This window comes from Ciona intestinalis, chromosome 12 (assembly GCF_000224145.3).
Source record: "Ciona intestinalis chromosome 12, KH, whole genome shotgun sequence".
Taxonomy (NCBI): domain Eukaryota; kingdom Metazoa; phylum Chordata; class Ascidiacea; order Phlebobranchia; family Cionidae; genus Ciona; species Ciona intestinalis.
Window position 1 is genome coordinate 4663312 of NC_020177.2, and position 18279 is coordinate 4681590.

General features: G+C 38.0%; 5 protein-coding genes across 26 annotated transcripts in view; 2 read left to right on the forward strand and 3 right to left on the reverse strand.

The window, feature by feature from the left end:
* Positions 1 to 50: 50 nt before the first annotated feature.
* LOC100176916 lies at positions 51 to 3433 on the reverse strand. Of its 2 annotated transcripts, none has more exons than XM_026837072.1 (5): positions 2776 to 3433; positions 1664 to 2096; positions 1233 to 1396; positions 499 to 603; positions 51 to 366 (listed from the first exon to the last, which is right to left on the reverse strand). In XM_026837072.1, the coding sequence occupies exons 1-5, from the start codon at positions 2819 to 2821 to the stop codon at positions 284 to 286; spliced, it is 831 nt and encodes a 276-aa protein (XP_026692873.1). In that variant the 5' UTR covers positions 2822 to 3433; the 3' UTR covers positions 51 to 283. The 2 variants fall into 2 exon arrangements, with proteins under 2 accessions (XP_026692873.1, XP_002130681.1); XM_002130645.4 differs by having other exon boundaries at positions 1664 to 2099; positions 2776 to 3427.
* Positions 846 to 7268, forward strand: LOC100179246 (centrin-3-like). Its single transcript, XM_018814519.2, has 2 exons — positions 846 to 919; positions 6021 to 7268. Exon 2 carries the CDS (start codon positions 6036 to 6038, stop codon positions 6537 to 6539), a length of 504 nt encoding a protein of 167 aa, XP_018670064.1. The 5' UTR covers positions 846 to 919; positions 6021 to 6035; the 3' UTR covers positions 6540 to 7268.
* Positions 4628 to 10226, reverse strand: LOC100180790 (serine protease 29-like). 4 transcript variants are annotated; one of them, XM_018814517.2, is made up of 12 exons: positions 10090 to 10226; positions 9637 to 9833; positions 9249 to 9357; positions 8970 to 9119; positions 8750 to 8767; positions 8594 to 8691; positions 8423 to 8535; positions 8272 to 8362; positions 7938 to 8053; positions 7686 to 7780; positions 5259 to 5389; positions 4628 to 5201 (listed from the first exon to the last, which is right to left on the reverse strand). In XM_018814517.2, the coding sequence occupies exons 1-12, from the start codon at positions 10157 to 10159 to the stop codon at positions 5004 to 5006; spliced, it is 1386 nt and encodes a 461-aa protein (XP_018670062.1). In that variant the 5' UTR covers positions 10160 to 10226; the 3' UTR covers positions 4628 to 5003. The 4 variants fall into 4 exon arrangements, with proteins under 4 accessions (XP_018670062.1, XP_002130563.1, XP_018670063.1 ...); XM_002130527.5 differs by having other exon boundaries at positions 8961 to 9119; XM_018814518.2 differs by lacking the exon at positions 8750 to 8767 and having other exon boundaries at positions 8961 to 9119.
* A 97-nt stretch (positions 10227 to 10323) lies between these two features.
* Positions 10324 to 15554, reverse strand: LOC100183151. The gene is made up of 6 exons (XM_002124831.5): positions 13944 to 15554; positions 13311 to 13474; positions 13005 to 13128; positions 12644 to 12782; positions 11941 to 12138; positions 10324 to 11790 (listed from the first exon to the last, which is right to left on the reverse strand). Exons 1-6 carry the CDS (start codon positions 13990 to 13992, stop codon positions 11670 to 11672), a joined length of 795 nt encoding a protein of 264 aa, XP_002124867.2. The 5' UTR covers positions 13993 to 15554; the 3' UTR covers positions 10324 to 11669.
* LOC100183945 (collagen alpha-1(I) chain) overlaps positions 13355 to 18279 on the forward strand; it is a 36113-nt gene continuing 31188 nt past the window's right edge. For all 18 annotated transcript variants that reach the window (XM_018814482.2, XM_018814481.2, XM_026837053.1 and 15 more), the window contains exon 1: positions 13355 to 13503. The gene's annotated coding sequence lies outside the window, so the exon portion shown is untranslated. The remainder of the gene's footprint in view (positions 13504 to 18279) is intronic.

Sequence of the window (18279 nt, forward strand, 5' to 3'; positions counted from 1 at the left end):
AAACATGTCCCATTTTACCCCACCCTACTATACTATTTTAAGAATAAAAATTCGCGATTTTAAATTTATTGACGGCAACAATAAAAGTTAGGCACCAAACGACGATAAAAATTGTAAGATAATGCAATATTGAAACATTCAGGCGTGTAGTAGATTAATTTAAGTGCATGAACTCGTATCGGTATTAAGTAAAGTACCGCACGTGAAAATAGAAGAAATTATTATGTACAAGTAAAAGCAACGAGCGAAATATAGAACTGGCAAAGAGTTAAACACAAAGTTGCTATTCCCTGTTCGAGCTATTTTCACCGCTTTCTTCCGAAGTAAGTGAACAAGTTTGATTTTGTTCGCCCACTGTGGCAATTTCTTTAAAAAAAAAGGTGCTGAGAAGTTAAATTAAATGTTTCGTTTTATGGGTGGCTGTTTATAATTGCAGCGCACTTTGCGGCCGCACTAGATCGAATTCATATAATAATTTATTTGTATCTCTATACTTACCTTCCTCCGATTGCTTTTTCATTTGAATAAAATCTGCATACGATGGCAAAGCTGAGTCAAAAACCTCTGACGAGCAATTGGTCCACGTGTCCTCTTGTTCGTTAACTAAAAAGTAATACTTGCAAATAACGTGTGAAAAAGCCTATAACTCTCAATCTATTATACAATTCCTGAAGCATTGTTTATCTTGCGTGTTTGGCGTTCCTTGTTCATTATTAGTGGTAGAGCGCGTCTCACGGCGGGAGCGCTTTTTACTGCACGTTTATTGCTACTAATTGGATTTAGTGGTAGTTGGGAACTTGAATTGGATTTCGTTGGGTACTGGGTATGTGTTTGGGCTACCATACTAACTAGATGTATATGGCAATTGTATTAGAACTGTTAGCGGATCTGTGGCGGGTGGTGTACTATAAGTGTTTGGGTAAGTGATGTTGTGCTGGTTATTGTAACGCTATCGTGGTGTTGTAAAATATATTATTGTATCGTTATAAGTATATATCTATAAATAACAACAACAACATTAATATCCTGAGAGAAACGATGATAAGCTATGATATACGTATAGGCCGTTAGTGTAGCGTCAGTGTCATTCTGTTTTACGTTATTACGAAGCTAAATGTATTGAAGTTGCAAGCATTTGCGGCGAAAGGGCCATATTTGACCTGGGCTTACCACTTTAAAAGCAACAGTATACTGTACAGGGTATACTAGGATCAGCAGCTGTACATGCTTACCGTCAAATGCCAAGTTACTGTAAGAAGGTGGAAAGTCAGCCATCGGTAACTGGCTTGGTCTGTTCGCTTCTGACTGCGCGAAAGCTGCCCGTATTTGTTCCCGAGCTAAGCGGCTCCGTTGTCGTCTTTCGTATCTCCTTTGGCGTTCCATTGCATACTTGTATCTGCAATATTGATAGTTAAATGAAAGCTAATACGAAATTATAGTGGGTTGGGGTAAGATGGTGGTTCAAGTTTTTGTTCTGTTTCGTCAAATTCGATAGTAAATATTTACATAATTATATAACCGTACTCTCACGTCTTTAAAAACCGTTGTTAATTGTTAAACACGATCGAAAATGTTGGATGGTATATGTGCTAACGGTATCCATCTTACCCCTTAGTACTATATGTACCAGCAAAGTGAAACCTGGTATAAAAATGTACATTACCTGTTGGCAGCCATACAGCAGGGCGGGATGCTGACAAGTATGAAGAGTATTCCGATATAGATCGGTAGACTTTGGAAGTAGACTATGAAAACGATTCCAATAGATAAGAATATAATGCCTGTGAAGACACCAGACACGCATTGACCGAACCAATGCCTCGAATAGAAGCTGACGATGCCAACTTCGTTTCTAGGTTGGTGAGTACGCGATCGTCGTTCTGTTTGTTCCAGTTCATCTGGGTTATTGAACGATTGTTCGTCCGTTGTGATAATGATGTTGCTTGTTGGGGGTTCGTAGTCCAAAGTGACACCAATAGTATCCACTGTGTCCACATTCTGCTCATGTGTTGTAATATGTTCATTACTAGTTGAGTGAGTTGTTTCATCATCGTTGTTTATTTCATCATCAGCAGGAACCGGTTGTGATTCAGTAACTTCTGTTTATTAAACGGTTAAAGTATTTCTGCAACTGCAATGCTTGAACTGGTGATAATTTCATATATATTCGAAAATCAAACAATGAACAAAGGCCCCTTAATTTCGAAATAAAACTCGCATAATATTATAGCTTTCATTCAGCCTTTTCTTTATATTAGGTTAAGTGTATTCAAGTGTTTTCGTAGGCAATAAATTGAACGAGCTCTTGTCGCAATAAGGCGGAGTCATAAAAGTTTCTGCCTAGTCATCAACATTGTGACGTTAAACTTAATGACGCAACGTTACTCAGCATTTTAGCAGCGGATTGTAAATTATAATTGCAAAACTGCTAACGTAACGACAGTCAAAGGACCTTGTTTCTTTGTACATTACTGTCGGACGAAGCCGACAGCGCTGTCACCACAATATACTAATGAATTTTTTATGCTATTGTCAGAACGAGCGTCATACAGTCTGTTATATAACGATGTTTTCATATTCTGTAAAAAGCCATGTAAAATTACAACATCATTTAAAATACTGACTGAGCTCCTCGTAAGTCTAAAACTGCATTTACATTCTTGTTATTTCTAATATATTCCCACAGTATACTGTAACCTGGGTACTTATATGCAAAAGTTGTATATCAGTATTTAATTAAGCTTTAGATAAGATATACAAAACAAAACAACTTACGTTTAACTTCAAGTTCACGTCGACTTGGTTCTTCATTATCGTTCATAATGCAGTTTGTTAGTTCCCTGTTTAAAACGTCCAGCAGCAGAATCCTTTCCTATTTCTTGTACTGTTGTTTTGTTCCGTGTGCGCCATACGTCGCTGTTAAGTCTATGATTTTGGCTCGTTAATGTTTAACCTATACCCATTGGGATGGTATAGCGCAAACATATTCTTAGAATTATGGTGCAAATACCAAAGATGGGTCTGTATTAAGGTATAAGGAGAATATAGCCAATAATGTTGCTCGCCTTATATTTTTAATAAGCTTATAGCCTCCTTAAGTACCATTTATAGATCATGGCCTATATATGTAAACTTTATTGGTTTTAATTTAACTGTCTGGGCGTTAAAGATGATTTCAAAAAAGAATAAAATCGACTGATTTCTAATAGGGTATATAGGCTACAATTAAAATACCTTATAACATTTGCTATTACTTTCGGTATACTTGTCTATAAATAAAAAATATATACAAATGTTTTAAGCAACCCCGGTAGAAGGCTAATAACTGCCTCTCCAAGCCCGTTTTAAACTTTAATATTAAATCGGGCCGTGTATTAAATCAACTCTGAAGTTTATATTATAATTTACATACACAAGAGCACAATATATTTGGTTTAATCGTTCAACTGGTTACTGCATACTATATACTGCTTTGGTTGCGAGGCTTGACCTGAATTCAGACCCAGTTTCTAGCATCTTACTGTTATGTTGTGTTAGGCAGCACGTGTGTGTTTGTCGCACACGCAGGAACGCAAGGAAATTGTTTATTTTAGAATTAATGCTTTAGACTCTAATCACGATATTGAATGAAAATTTAAATACGGATTGTATAAGCATGGTATACTGAAGTCACTTCAATATATACTGCGGTATAAGTGTAAAGTGGCTTTGGGCTTTTACGTTGATTTATACACCTGCCTTGTGGCATACATTTGTAGTATATGCGCTGATGTTAAATATAGTCTAACGACTTGTCCCAAAGTTGTCCTTCTTCGCTTACGTGATTAAATCCCCGCGGTCTCAATCGCCAAACGTCATTATTTCCGTTGCTTAAGTTGATTACAGTTCAAACAGCACCGACATTCAACAGTCGTGTCAAAAAATTGTTTAAGGTGTTGCCTGTCAGGTGATGTTGGCACATTTGCACTTGTGTAGGCTCTTAATATTTATTTGGTAGTTTACGTAATGCAGTCGTCAGACAGGTATATGTATTATAAATGCGAGAGCGATCTTCTGGCGTTTGTTTTTGTAAAGTTCTGACGTTTCGTCTGCCATACTGCGAGACGTTATCAGGGTTTGCCGCTACTTGTCTTGGCCAAGGACAGATATGCAGGTAATGGTAGCCGCATAGAGCATCAAACGGAACTCGTATGCCGTATTCAGGAGCGCTATATAAACCCCATGCACCAAGGCTTAACAATATAAAGTAGGGTGGGGGGGGGAGATGGGACACCTTTTCATTCTATTTCTCGTTTCATTTGGTAGTAAACAAAGAAAATTTAAAGGATTATAAACCGTATCCATACGATTCCCATAGACTGGTGTTACTTGTTTAAAACACGGTCAGAATATTTGGATATTATGTGCTAAAGGTGTCCCATCTTCTCCCACCCTACTATATCTAATTATTAGCCCGAAAGGTTAGTAGCAACCCGTGAATAGAGAAATATAGTAGCTATCATATAGTAAATATAAATATAAAGTCATTGGACTATCACAAACTTGAAAGGGATTTACGTCGTTTAGAAGTTTTGCAGAAAAGTTTTGGATGAAATCTATTCAGTATCATATGTGAACGATCAAGTTATTTTTTTCTCAAAGTGTATTAGTTGTATCACAACAGCGTGTATATATATGGTCAAGCTAAACGTAATGGCAATTACAGTTAAATCATGTTTTATACATTGTATAAAACATGGAAGTATATCCAGATAATATCACGTTTATAGTAAAGTGGAGTAAAATGGGACATGTTTTCAATCCCTATTTCCGTTGCATTTGGTAGTGAAGAAGGAATATATACTGAATAATTTAAACAGCTGTACGACTCTAAAATGGCGTTTTTATTAGTTGAAAACACAATCAGGAAACATAGGATTTAGATGCGATAGGTCCCACTTTTCTTCGCACTGCTATATTTTGAACGGTTGTGTTAATTGCTGTTTGGGCGAGATAAAAGCGACTTATGACCCCATCACTTGATTAATCCAATCCAGATAGTTAATAACTTCGGTGTAAACACCAGGTTTTCCTTCAGTAGCACACCCTTCTCCCCAGCTAGTAACACCCCACAGGTAAAACTTCTCATTTTGGTTGATGGTCTGCTCTCTGCAAGCTAAAGGTCCACCGCTGTCGCCCTGGCAACTGTCGACTCCTGGGTTCTGTTTGAAAATTTGGTTAAAACAAGCTCTATACTATTGCTTTAGCCATTTGCTCACCGAAGCACAAGTCGTTCTATTCGCTACTTTTACATCACCGTTGCTGTTTCGTCCATACGCTGCCTGGCAGTATGAAAAATTGTGTATTGTAACTTCTGCCTTTTGCATTGTTTGGGGGTACATCGAAGGATCTAAAAACACAACAATTTTCGTTTAGTACTTATTAATTTGTTTTATTCTTAAGTGTTACTCGCTTATTGCTTACTTTGAGTAAATGTTTGATTTTTTAAAATAATCAGGTTTAGTTAAACGGGACCAGAAGTGGGCCCATTTGTATTCACCACTTAACGTAAAAAAAGATTGGTGCAGCGGCAATTGTATTCAAAATACGATTTAACAAAACACGTTAGATTAGGGATTTTCAACTAGTTCTGTTTAGTATCCATGAGATTCAGCGATTAAATAGTTTTGCAGTTCAGATTTTTATCCGCTACGTTCAGTTTTATTCTTAGGACGTTTTAATTTATGCGTATGAACGTTTTAATTTATGCGTATGAACGTTTTAAAGTTGAGCACATCGTTCTTGGTTTTGAGCATTGTTGCATTTATGTGTAATCCGTTATTAGCCAGTGTATGTTACTCTTTTCTTAAAGTTAAAATTAACTCTTTATTACCACTATATAGCATAGTGTATCTCTTCTAATTTTGACTGAGTTTTATATTTTATTTAACAAATCATTATATATAGTTGTAATTTCTTATTTAAAACGTGCTTGTACTATTCTTTTAGTATTTTAATTTAATCTTTATTACTGTGTGTAGATTTAACGAAAAACCATGAGTTTGTCTCTGAGAAATGAGCTTGGTTTGGAGAAATCTAAGCGAAGAAAGCGCAGAGAACTCACCAATGAACAAAAGCAAGAAATTAAAGAAGCTTTTGAACTCTTCGATACAGACAAGGACCAAAGAATTGATTATCATGAGTTGAAAGTTGTGATGAGGGCTCTTGGGTTCGAGGTGAAAAAAGCTGATGTTTTAAAAGTGCTGAGAGATTACGATCGTGAGGGGTCAGGCACGATAGGTTTCGACGATTACAACGAAGTCATCACAGAGTGGATGTTAGAGAGAGATCCTCAAGAAGAATTAGGCAAAGCATTCAAGCTGTTTGATGATGATGACACTGGTAAAATCTCACTCCGTAATTTGCGAAGAGTCGCGAGAGAGCTCGGAGAAACCATGCCGGAGGAAGAACTTCGTTCGATGATTGATGAATTTGATGCTGACGGGGATGGTGAGATTAATCTGGAGGAGTTTATTGCTCTTATGACAGGGGATACCTAGTCTATGTGTATTCGATGCAACTAACCTGAGAAGTCATCATTTTTCTATCCTTTAGGTGGCGATAAATCTTTGTATTTTGTTTTTTTGGAAGCAGAAAAAACCTAGCTGAAAATGTGTATAAATATTATGATGACTTTTAGTCTATCGACGTGTATGTTTATTCTAATGTTTTGCATGTTCCAAAAAGTAGATATCATCTTACCACAATTGATAACCAAGTCTCCAATTTTTGATTAAATTAATTGTTATTATAAAGTTATTATACTTGCGGCTGATGCCATATCTGGTTGAAATTCTATATTTTATTAACAGTGTCAAATTACTCTTGTTATTGAATCTGCTGCTATAGTATATTGTTTTTCGTATTAATTTTGTAATGTTTCCTATTCAGTTTTATAACTTTGTTAAGTCTTTTAAATGCAACCAGCATCAAAACTTCAAATATGGTTAAAGATGTTATTATTATGTTAAATACACTTTCTGTTTTATACACCCTTTAATTTTTGTAGCTTAATATTATAAGCATCTTCTCCCTTGTGTGTGTTTGTAGCTATTATATGTTTTGTTTTTTCTTTTGTATGGCATGCTGTATAGTCTATTAACAAAAATATTACTGTGTTTTGATTATTCTGTAACACAGAAATAAAGTTAGGTAACCATGTTACTGTATACCAATCTGCATGTTTCAATGCGTCCATGAACAAAAAAAGAAGCCATTCAATATTCTAATGTTTTGCAGAAGATAGAACAGTATTTGGTGAGCAGTTATAAGCTTAATTTATATCACAGACTTATTTATTTTTAATGGTATATTTGTCACACTATTGATAGTGTTTGTTGCTTAATCGAATAGACTTCTATATGAATATCATGCGAGTAGAAAAGAGTTACATTATTTTGAAGTTCTATTAAACGCGGTGTGTCAATTATTGAAATTAAAAATCTTTGCAGTTGTGCAGATGTTTCTCAAACGGTGCAGATGTTTCTCAATAGCAGATTCGTTCTATAATATATAACCCACCCAACAGTATACAGCAGTATAGCAAGTTTATCACTATTTGGCAATATGCCACCGATTGAATGATTGTAGTTAACACCAGTAAAAAACGGCAGACAGAATGTCTACAGTGTTTGAGTCATACTCACTGTCAGTCCAGTTCTGAGCTCCCCACCCACTGATGTGACATCTGGGTTCAACCATTAGATCAGGTGTTGGGAGACATATCGGTCGCACAAAGTCACTGAAATAAACATTGTGAATGCAACTTATTTATTCTCACCTTTCGGGGCAACGACAGTCGTTATAATACGGGTGTTCTGTTTCATACACCTCGGGCCCATTTACGAGTTACCAAGTATGTTTAACTTTAACTTGAGAATATATATATTATACCGCACCCGAACGTTGAACAATTTCCACCAGTTCCTGCCAGTTTTATGAGCGCTATATCATTGGTAGGGCTTGGGTACACGCCGTAATCTGGGTGCTCGTACACGGCCGCAATATTTAAGTCCTGCGAGAAGTACCAAACGATTTGTAATACCGAATACTGCACACACGTTACCCACAAAGTTACATAGTTGGTAACTCGTAAGGATTGGTTTATTAAACCAGCATATCTTTGATGAATGTAACTTATTTATCCTCGCGTTGCAACGACAGTCGTGTTATAAAGACTGCAGATTCTTACATGTGAGGATATATAAGCTACTTTCATATGCGACCACTGACCTGCTGCTGCTCCTTATCTTCCATTCTGTGACCCGCCTCGCCGTTATAGTAATCTCCTACTCTGATCGAATACGAGTTCCTATTGCTTTTCCTATTCAAAAACAAAGTTAGGATTTTTAATACTTTATACACGACATATTCCCCCACGTACACTGATGTAACGCAGTGTGCAGCAGTGACCACCCAACACGACGCTACCAAACTACCTCCACATAAATGCTTATAGGGTGCCCATGGGTACGTAATCTTTTGCCGGAGCGCGACCTGCAGAAACATATCGTTAACATAAACCATATACAAGTTATTTACCTTCCCACTCAACCTGCCACGGATATTCTCCCGGTCTCGAATTCGACCCGCCAACTATCCGCACTTGGAAAACACTTGGAAGATTCTCTGATCGAGTGCCGCAAGCATATCCTGTTAAAAAAACGATATTTTTTGTTTACTTTTCAATAATTTTACAACATAAACTTACCCGATGGCTCTCTTACAGCTGAAAAATAAAAAAAAGTTATATTACAATCCTTTCATATGTTTATAACAATTACCAACGCTCTTTTAGAGTCGCGGAGATACTGTTATATTATTTTTGTTCACCCAAAAGTGACGAGAAAACTGAATGAAAAATGTACCATTTTACCCCACCTCACTATAATTTTTTTTATTGTGGTTAATTCTATACTTACTTGGATTGCCCCTAGAAACATCGTTGTACACGATATAAGAGCTTGCGAATTGTCCATTATAACTTCTTATTTCAGTAATTTGTTCATGTCCAATCATGTCGACCAGTTGATCGAAAAGTATTTCGTCGTTTAAACGAATGGTGTAACTTCGCTCGTTTACTGTAAACGTTCAAAACATTTAACACCTGTGTTCTTATGTGTGGTGAACCGCCGAATTGTGTTTTACGGTACAATACTTTAAGCGGTCAGTCGTCATTCGTATGTTAGCCCATAGCCGAACGAACTTACCTAAAACGATCAGTCGATAAGCATTTCCATGTGTTATAAGGTTTGACGAAACTGTTCCCATTTCAATGTCTCTGGGTTCGTTTACCGCGCCTTTAAATGCCGCTGTCATCTGTGATTGTAAGTTTGTTGGTCATGTTTTACACGCATAAATACGTGAATGTAACGTGTTCATTAACGCTCGTTATAAAACAGGTGTTCTATTTTTGTTTTATACACCTCGTGCCTGCTTACAAGTTATTGGCACATATGTAACTTTGTGATGACCATCGAGTTGACGCAATACCCGCTTAGTTCATTTTGCCCAACGACACATACACTCAAAAAGGTAACAGCATCGAGCCTCGAAGCTACATCCCTGGCATGAAAACACTTTCCACCAAATATATACCTCGTGTCGTCTTGGTTTAAATGTAAGGACCAGAGGGTGACATTGTGGGGATCGACCGCTCCCCCTTGTCCTACCACCAGAGCATGAATCGTCAGTGCTAAAAAATCGAACCATTGTTTTCTTGTTAACGAACGTCCCTTCAAGTACTACCTCATCTCCGGTGTGTAGCGGATCGGTAACTTTTTTGTATATCGAACCTATATTCAGTTGTACATTGGATATTGTTAAACATGAGTTGTTCGTTCAGTTTTACTATGTAGGTTCACCAGAGTGCTTAGAATTAGATCATTATTACTGATACCATCGTTGTCCAATCGATCTAGATGCCATAACACTTTCAAAGTTACATATTTGGCTGCACTGGCTGTTTCAAACTAAGCATCCGTGTTATATAACGACTGGCGTTATTGCCCGCAAGCACGTGTGGATAAAAAGGTTACTTTTTGTACTTACGTTTTTGTTGTAAACTCATTTGCACTGCAATGCTCAGCAGTAATAACACTTTCCCTATCCTACTTTTCATCTTTGTATCGAGCAAAACAGACCTCTGCGAAAATTCTTAACAGCCTAAACACAAAACGAGTGGTTACCCATTGAACTATACGTGTTTCATGGCGGGGAAGATTTCATCTAACTTCTCGCATTTTTATCATAACATTACAAGCAATACACCTTAGAAACCCCGTATTTTCTTTCCAACTTAAAATACCCTTTAGCTTTCTGTCTCATCTTATACCTGACACAACTGCTTTTCAAATCTCTTTAATATTTCTACGAGATGTCTTTATGTCGTTACCCATCAAGTCAAAACACTTTATCGACTCTGAAACAAAATGCGAGTAAAATCCCTTCCATTTGAAAGATATCCGCGGCCATCCCTTACCGGATGTGCGTTGTACTTCCGCTAGTACCCCATGCAACGTAAGTCGTTCAATGGAACAATTTCTCTGCTGGAGATTCCAAACCAAGAAGAATTTAGCAGCCAAGTGAGAGAAATGACGCGAGAGGAAGTAATCTACTCAATGATTCGAAGCAATAAAACCTTTTTATTCAAGCAAACCTATGCGACTTACGCAGTATAAAGTTACATCAGTTCTCAAAAACTGCTTTCTATGTAAATTCAATTGGAAATTACCCTGCTTTTTGACAACAACTGCATTTCAAAGCTTCATTAAAATCCATTTTCAGTTGAAAAGTAGTCTAACATGGGCGAAAATTTAAAACAAATGTTTTATTATAAAATGGTTCGGTTGCTGAAAAGCGCAGGCAATAGAATAATTAATAAATTAATACTGCGCGAATGCTTCGAAACTTTTTGTTCAATAACGAGCATGAATAAACAAACAGGTAACACTGTTGAAGCGGTTATGGATGCTCTGTACTATATAAGCCACATGCCAGCAGTGTGGGGATAATATACGTATATATATATAAAGTCACTATATACAGTACGTTCGCAGTAGTAACGGGTTTCCACCGCCACAAAGCTGCGAATGTAATCGTAGAAGAAGAAAGTAAAATAAATAAGGTGTAATAAATAAATGGCACAGTTAGGTAAAGAAAAAATAGCTTGAACTGAAATAAGGAAATTTTAACTTAAAAGCAGTGAAAGTTACAGTAGGGTGGGGGAATATGGGACAACTTTTTGTTCTATTTTTTCGTCTATTTTTTGTTGTAAACAAAGAACATTTAAAGAAATATAAAATCGTATCGTCACGACTTCCATAGACCGTTGTTATTTGTTTTAAACACGATCAGGATATTTAGATATTATATACTAAAATTGTCCCATCTTCCCCCACAGTACTATATATTGTGTTATGTAGTGGCTGCCCGAACCAAGTGGGGAGTTTGAAATGTTGCTATTTCTTGACTCGCCGATTTTACCAGCGTATGTGACTTTACACCAGTGGTGGGGCTAGAGAGCGCGACCAGTCTCTCTCGTCGAGGGTTGGATCTGAACACCTGGCTGGTGACGTCTGAATACCGATGCTGCTGGCTGTCTTTATCCGGGCGAACGGAGACAACAATGTTCATAGGTTTAAATTGCGCTGTGTTGAAGTTGAGTTGTCTGGTAGTTCCACACATGTTTCTTTAGTGGTTGGTGAAGCTGGCGGGAGGATTTCGTTTCTATTTCCACGATTTATCACAAACCTGCGTTAAAAAATAAGTTGACCATGTTACAGATGTTAAACAGTAACAAAACATGATTGTTTTATATCCTTTCCAAAACGAAACTAATATTCATTAAAGAACAACGAGAAGAGAACCAAAACAGAGTCGAAATGTTAGTTAAAGACTTACCGTTTGATCAATAGAAGCGAAAAGACGACGAAGAGAGCAGCAGACACTAAACCAAACACCAGTATTTGTGGCAAGCCAGATTGAGTATCTTCCTTGACGTCTAAATCACTAATGATCTCTTCGGATGCATCCCATGATACAGATCGCAGCGCAAGGCTCTTCACTCGACAATCGGGTCCAGTTTTATCATTAGGGCACCTACAGATACACCGATGTTGATATATATGTATGATAACGTATATAAATCAAAGGGCGAATCTGACAAGATGTAAGATGAATCATCACTAACTGGTAATTTAGGACAAATGAGAAAAAGCATTCGTTAATACTCGATTACAAGCTCTTATACAACATTAAAACGTTGTATTAACGTTCGGCATAACTCAGTCACCCACAAAGGTCTATTTGTGGTAACTGGCCCGATGTATATGGGGTAGGACGGGATACCGTTAACTGATTAAACATATTATCCCATATTTCCTGATCGTGTTTAACCGAGTAAAACCCTGTTTTAGAATTGCCGGGTAACGGTTATATATTTATGTAAATAATCTTTGTTTACGAGCAAATAGGACGATAAAGTGAATGGAAACATGTCCCATATTACCCTAACCACTACGAGACAGCAGGACACCCGCGTTATAACGACTGTCGCTGCCACGCCACGAGAGGATAAATACGATTCATTCATCTAAGCACTTACTCGCATCGTTTCTCTCCACTCAGTTTTTCCTCCAGACAGATCCCAGCACTTGTATATGTGGTTGATGATATACCGCCACCACAGCGTCCCATGAAATCCTCAGCTCTTGAGCACAGTTTGTACGATTCCTCGCTTTTCGCTGCGTAAAGAAGATTCGTTAAATGAGAGCCCATATCTCATTAATTACTGGTTTGCATAACACTTGTGTATGATAGGTATTGATTGGCCTACTTGAAAGTGGGCTGCGGGCTAACTTAATCTCTGTAGGATGTAGATAAGAAAGTTCAGGCCTAACAGTCACGCACACACCCACACGATAATTTTGAGAAATTACACAGCGTTTCCTGGAATAGCTCTCTACCTTTGCATCGCTTTTTTGTTGGCTTTTTGTATCCCATCTTCTTGATTGGAATATCCATTTGTAACTCGCACGCGTGGGCCTGGAGTTGGCACAAATTCAAATAGTACTTCCGTCTGATTCCAGGCTGAAAATGAACAAACCGTTTAAGGTATCTGTCGATACACTGAATATTACACGTATATTATCATGTTAGGACTCGTGTTACCGGTGTTACTTTTCACGTTTAAATTGTTCGTTTAAATTATGCATGACCTCGCTTGTATAATGACGAAACGGCACTTTGAAACTATTAAGCTGTAACGTTACCTTATTAATTCCACAGTGAATGTCTATATCCCACTTTTCAACGGAGCACGAGAATTTGCAGACGCACGTGTTGGTTGGACCGCATTTCCCACCGTATTTGCAGAGACCGTTCTCGTCACATGGAGCTCCCCCATCACTCTTGACCGCTGGTACAGCACTGATTACTATGGAAAGTAAATGTATTAAACTGGGGGTAAGTTGGGTGCCGTTAGCACATAATATCCCATATTTCCCAGTCGTATTTTTGACAATTACCCACGCTATTTGAAGTCTTGAGGATACGGTTATTATGACTATGTAAACTTGTAAATATTCTTTATGAGATGGTAATACGGATTGAAAACATGGGCCATCTTACCCTAACCTATTATACTAATGTTAAGAGATTTTATACGTCAACATACATTCTTAATTATCGTGGCTCGATCGAAATTGGACTGTGACGTAGCGGAAATGTTATTCTTGCGGATTCTAGATGCGACCACCGGTATGCCAATTAAACCTAATTAATAATCGCCTTGTGCTATTTGCATCTTGCGACGCGATCAAAGCAGAAGCCAAGGGACAAAGATGCACTCTTTTAAAGTTACTGTAATGCGCAGTTTTATATAATCTGCTGTCGAATATACTTACGAGAAAATATGGCGATACATCCAGCAAGCATAAATCTTGTAATGTTCATTTTGTTTATAAATCTTTTTGTACTGCCGCTGCTTAATAAATTACAATACCTAAGTGTGGGCCTGGAACAATAAGACAGTGATTAGCATTGAACAACAGCAATGTTCATGCTATAACTTATACAACGGTGCTTTGAGGCCCCTTACAATGCGCAACATTGTAAACTAATTTTAACGCCCTGAGCAAAAATACGTGCGCTGAAGGTTTTCCGGCAGGTCATACAATGTGATCTCTGTATGTATCTACACTCCTTATTCTGAACGTATAACTGTCATCCGCAGCGAGCTACACTTAATTCAATTACAGCATCATCCTATGTAATTGCCCTAATGGACAATAACCACTCCGTAATTGAACAGAAACGATAATTGGGCTGAAGTGCAATTGATTCCAACTTGACGTCTGCAATTGTCTAACAGTGGCTCTGATTAGCTTCAACCTGCTTATTCTGTAACTAAGTAGACTGGTACATTGTAGTCGAAGCTGCACGCGTTTAAATACTTGTCGACCAGATACTGTCTCAGAATTCGCGGTCGAGAAGAGACAATCGTAGAATACAAAAAATGTAAAAGAGAGAAAAGAAAGAAGAAGGTTCTTTGCAGACGAGATGGGTAAAAGTTGCAACGGTGGTAATGATTATTTAAGTATCACCGTAGAAAATACCAGACGTCGAATTGTGAGAAAGTGTCTTTTATAGCCAATGACCTTAAAGATTTTTTGCCCGAAAATGCAAAGATCCCACGTACGTAGATAAGAGATAGCATACCACCGTCTCTTCCTACAAAAGGAGACGCATTTATTGACTTAAAGGGTAAAATTAGATTCGTATCGATTTGGAAAATCCAAACCGTTAGGTAAAACAAAAAGGAAAAATTAACCTAAACAAATTACTGAATAGAGAAATTCCATTTCTCCTTGAACTATCCATGCCACACTCCCATACGAAATGCGGTTTGCTAATCTTCACACGACGGGCGGGTTAATACGGAAACGTTTAGGTGTCTGGTTCAATGGCATTCCTGCCTCTACTGTTGAGAATTTCCAACCTCGATAAGCCATGCGCACGACACTCTATATGCTGAAAGATACCTCCCAGATCCTGGCACTGGTTTCCACGATTCCTGGTGCAGTCAGCAGTCACTCCAAGTTTGACCCAGGATTCATAACTGAAGTCACCTCCCTTTCGCCATATTTGCTGTCGTGAACTTGTCGAAACGTCCGTAGTCTCACGCCTAAGGGTCATTCACATCGTGCACTAGACGCACAAGACAGAGATTGATCAAATGATGGATCGACCGCCACCATATTCTGTGTGGTCCCTAGAATTCCTTCTATAACGGGCACTGGTTTATAATTACTACGCAAGAACTCCCGACCAGGATTTCGAAACAGCTAGACAGCGTCAGAGCTAAAGGTCACGACCCTTTTGTTTCTAGACTGCACCTAACCACAGTCTTTGAATCTTTGCGGCAAGCGACTTGAAACATCCTCAAGACCTGACGTATGAACTGTTTCGGCAACACTTTACGTTGACGTATTTCAAATTCATTGAAACGCGAACAGTCTAAATTTTTACGCCAACGATAAAACGAGTGGCTGATGTTATTTGACACAAATAACATCAAAAAGATCGAAACTGTTATAAAATAAACACCGGATTTTAGTCGGGCGCAATCTGATATCATACGATATTTTAGACTGTGGTTGTCGTAAATTAACAGCGTTTGCGGGTTAGGCCAACGAAAAGCAGGAAAAGAAACGGTGACGAGTGTCTATACTATAGTTACGAAAACGAAGTATGAACTAATCAAAAAATCGTGGCCACCTTCATCGTCAATTTACAACGAGTGTTCAATAAAAAATGGGCTTGTTCGCTATGGGAGTTGCCACCTAAGGAGAATGTAACGCATGATATCAACGTATTCTTCTGGGGCCTGCAGATAAAATTACATTTTCTTATAAACACGTCGAGTAGCAGGAACTAATGATTTCAGAGCCCGCGTATCGTCGTGGATTTTCACCACATGTCTGCTTTGTTTCACTCTGGAGTATTTAATTAACCGCCATGTGCGTATAATAGTGATACATCTATGATATCAGGGTAATAAAATAGAATCTAACTCAATAATATGATATATAACAGACTCGGGTAAGATGGGACTCCTTCAACACACAATATCTAAATATCCTGGTCGTGTTTTAAACAAAAAAGAACGGTCTATGGAAGTCGTAAGAATACGGTTTTATAATTCTTTAAATGTACTTGTTTACTACCAAATGGAACGAGAATATAGAATGAAAGGTGTCCCATATTCCCCCACCCCACTATATCATTAGTGTTGGTGGCAAATAGAAACAAATCTTTTTAGGGTGGAAACTAATTGGCCGGGCGACGATTTTTCATCGTTAAGAAATGAATTGCGCGGAAGTCTATTGACTATAAACTGGAAAGAATTCGTGGGAATTTGACCCCGTTTACTTCGCTTCCGCCACCCCTTAGCCACACTTACTCAGTCCAGGATATAAAGCTGAGTAATTAAAAATACATGGTAGGTTAGTCACATAAGAAGTCAATGATGTCTATAAAGGTCACGGCCATGCTTGGCGGGGAACCGAATCCTGTGTAAAGTCTATGGTTGATAATTTTGATTTGTCTTGAAACAAACGAGGTTAAATAATTGCGGAAAGGATTAATCACTACCATAAGCCGCAATTTCTACGAGTAATGGGTGTCTACTATCCACAAATCACTTAACACAATGTCCTGAAGACCTGGCAAGAGATATTCTGCTGCTGTATTAACTTTAATCGGGGTGATTTTAATTAAACTATCTGCTAAAAGTGCGGGCTAAAATATTAAGTACAAGCATATAATATAATCTTAAACCTATATTTAGGCGGTCAAGGCGGATCTGATTCACCACAACCCATATTAGACTCCATTCTATAATTATACAGTTCGCCTCTGTCCTTCACTTAACTGCACGCAGACGCAACTACCTTTAAAATAAACTCAATGCTCCCAATTACAGCGGCAGGTGTAGGAGCTGCTACTGTTGCGTGTTCAGTCATGTACATCCATCGTTGTCACCGTTTGCTTACGATTCCGCCCGCACAGATGTTACAATTGTTTCACACGTGATTAATTCAGGAGAAACGGCCTCAGTTTTACCAATGGTTGGCAATCATAGTATAGGATGGGGGAATATGGGACACCATTTCATTTTTTTTCTCGTCCCATTTAGTAGTAAACAAAGAACATTCAAAGAATTATAAAACCGTATCCTCCTAACTCCCATAGACTATATCGTTAATTATTTAAAACACGATTAGAATATTTCGATATTATGTGCTGAAGGTGTCCCTTCTTCCCCCAGGTTACTATATAATATAGTAAGTTGAAGTTCTCAATATTAACCGTCATACCCATGGGTTCAAATGATTTGTATTCGTCGTATGAATACGCTGGTGCAAGATCAAAACGTTGTATTTTACCGCTACAAACACAGGTTTGTTTATATGTAAATAAACATTACGTATCAGAGGTTATATTTAGAAGACGTACGCAACCAAAACGCGCGTGGTCGTTCTGATGTAACCTGTATTTCATCCAACCGCATCTAAAGCCCATTGCCAAATACGGAAAATTGTTCGATCTTTGATTTATAGGTCAACTTGGAGATGCTGAGTAATAGATAGGTCGTCATTACCGCGAAATATGATTGACACCGAAGCACTGCCCACGTCCTAAAGCACTTACGTCGCTCACCAGGGGTGTGAATTGTTGATATTTATTGACTCAAAAATACGACATGAGTAAACGATTTCAATTCGCAACGTTGGAACTGCGCCAGTTTACATAAGAATCTGAGTAACGTGCGCTTTTCTTAGCCTTGTACTTTTATGGGTAGCGATTGTATATACAATTACGTTTTACGACACGTATATGTAAACTAAAATAAGAAAGTTCCATTTACTCATTTATTCCTACAGCGGTATCTTGGTCCGTTTAGGAATGTTCCTAGAGCCCGACACTGGGACAAATTGGCAGACGAACCCAGTAGGGGGGCAATTATGTATTTTATTGACTCGTAAAGTCAGGTTGCACCAACGCCCGGCGACAAAGCATCTTTACGTGGTCGGAAGTAAAAAAATACTCGCTTTTGAAGCACGCTGTTATTTAGAAGCCTTTATTAGTCTAGTCGCCCCAAGCTATAGTTGTGATTCATAAACCAATACAATACCTTTATCTATGCAACCGCAGCCACCACAAGTAAAGAAACTAAAC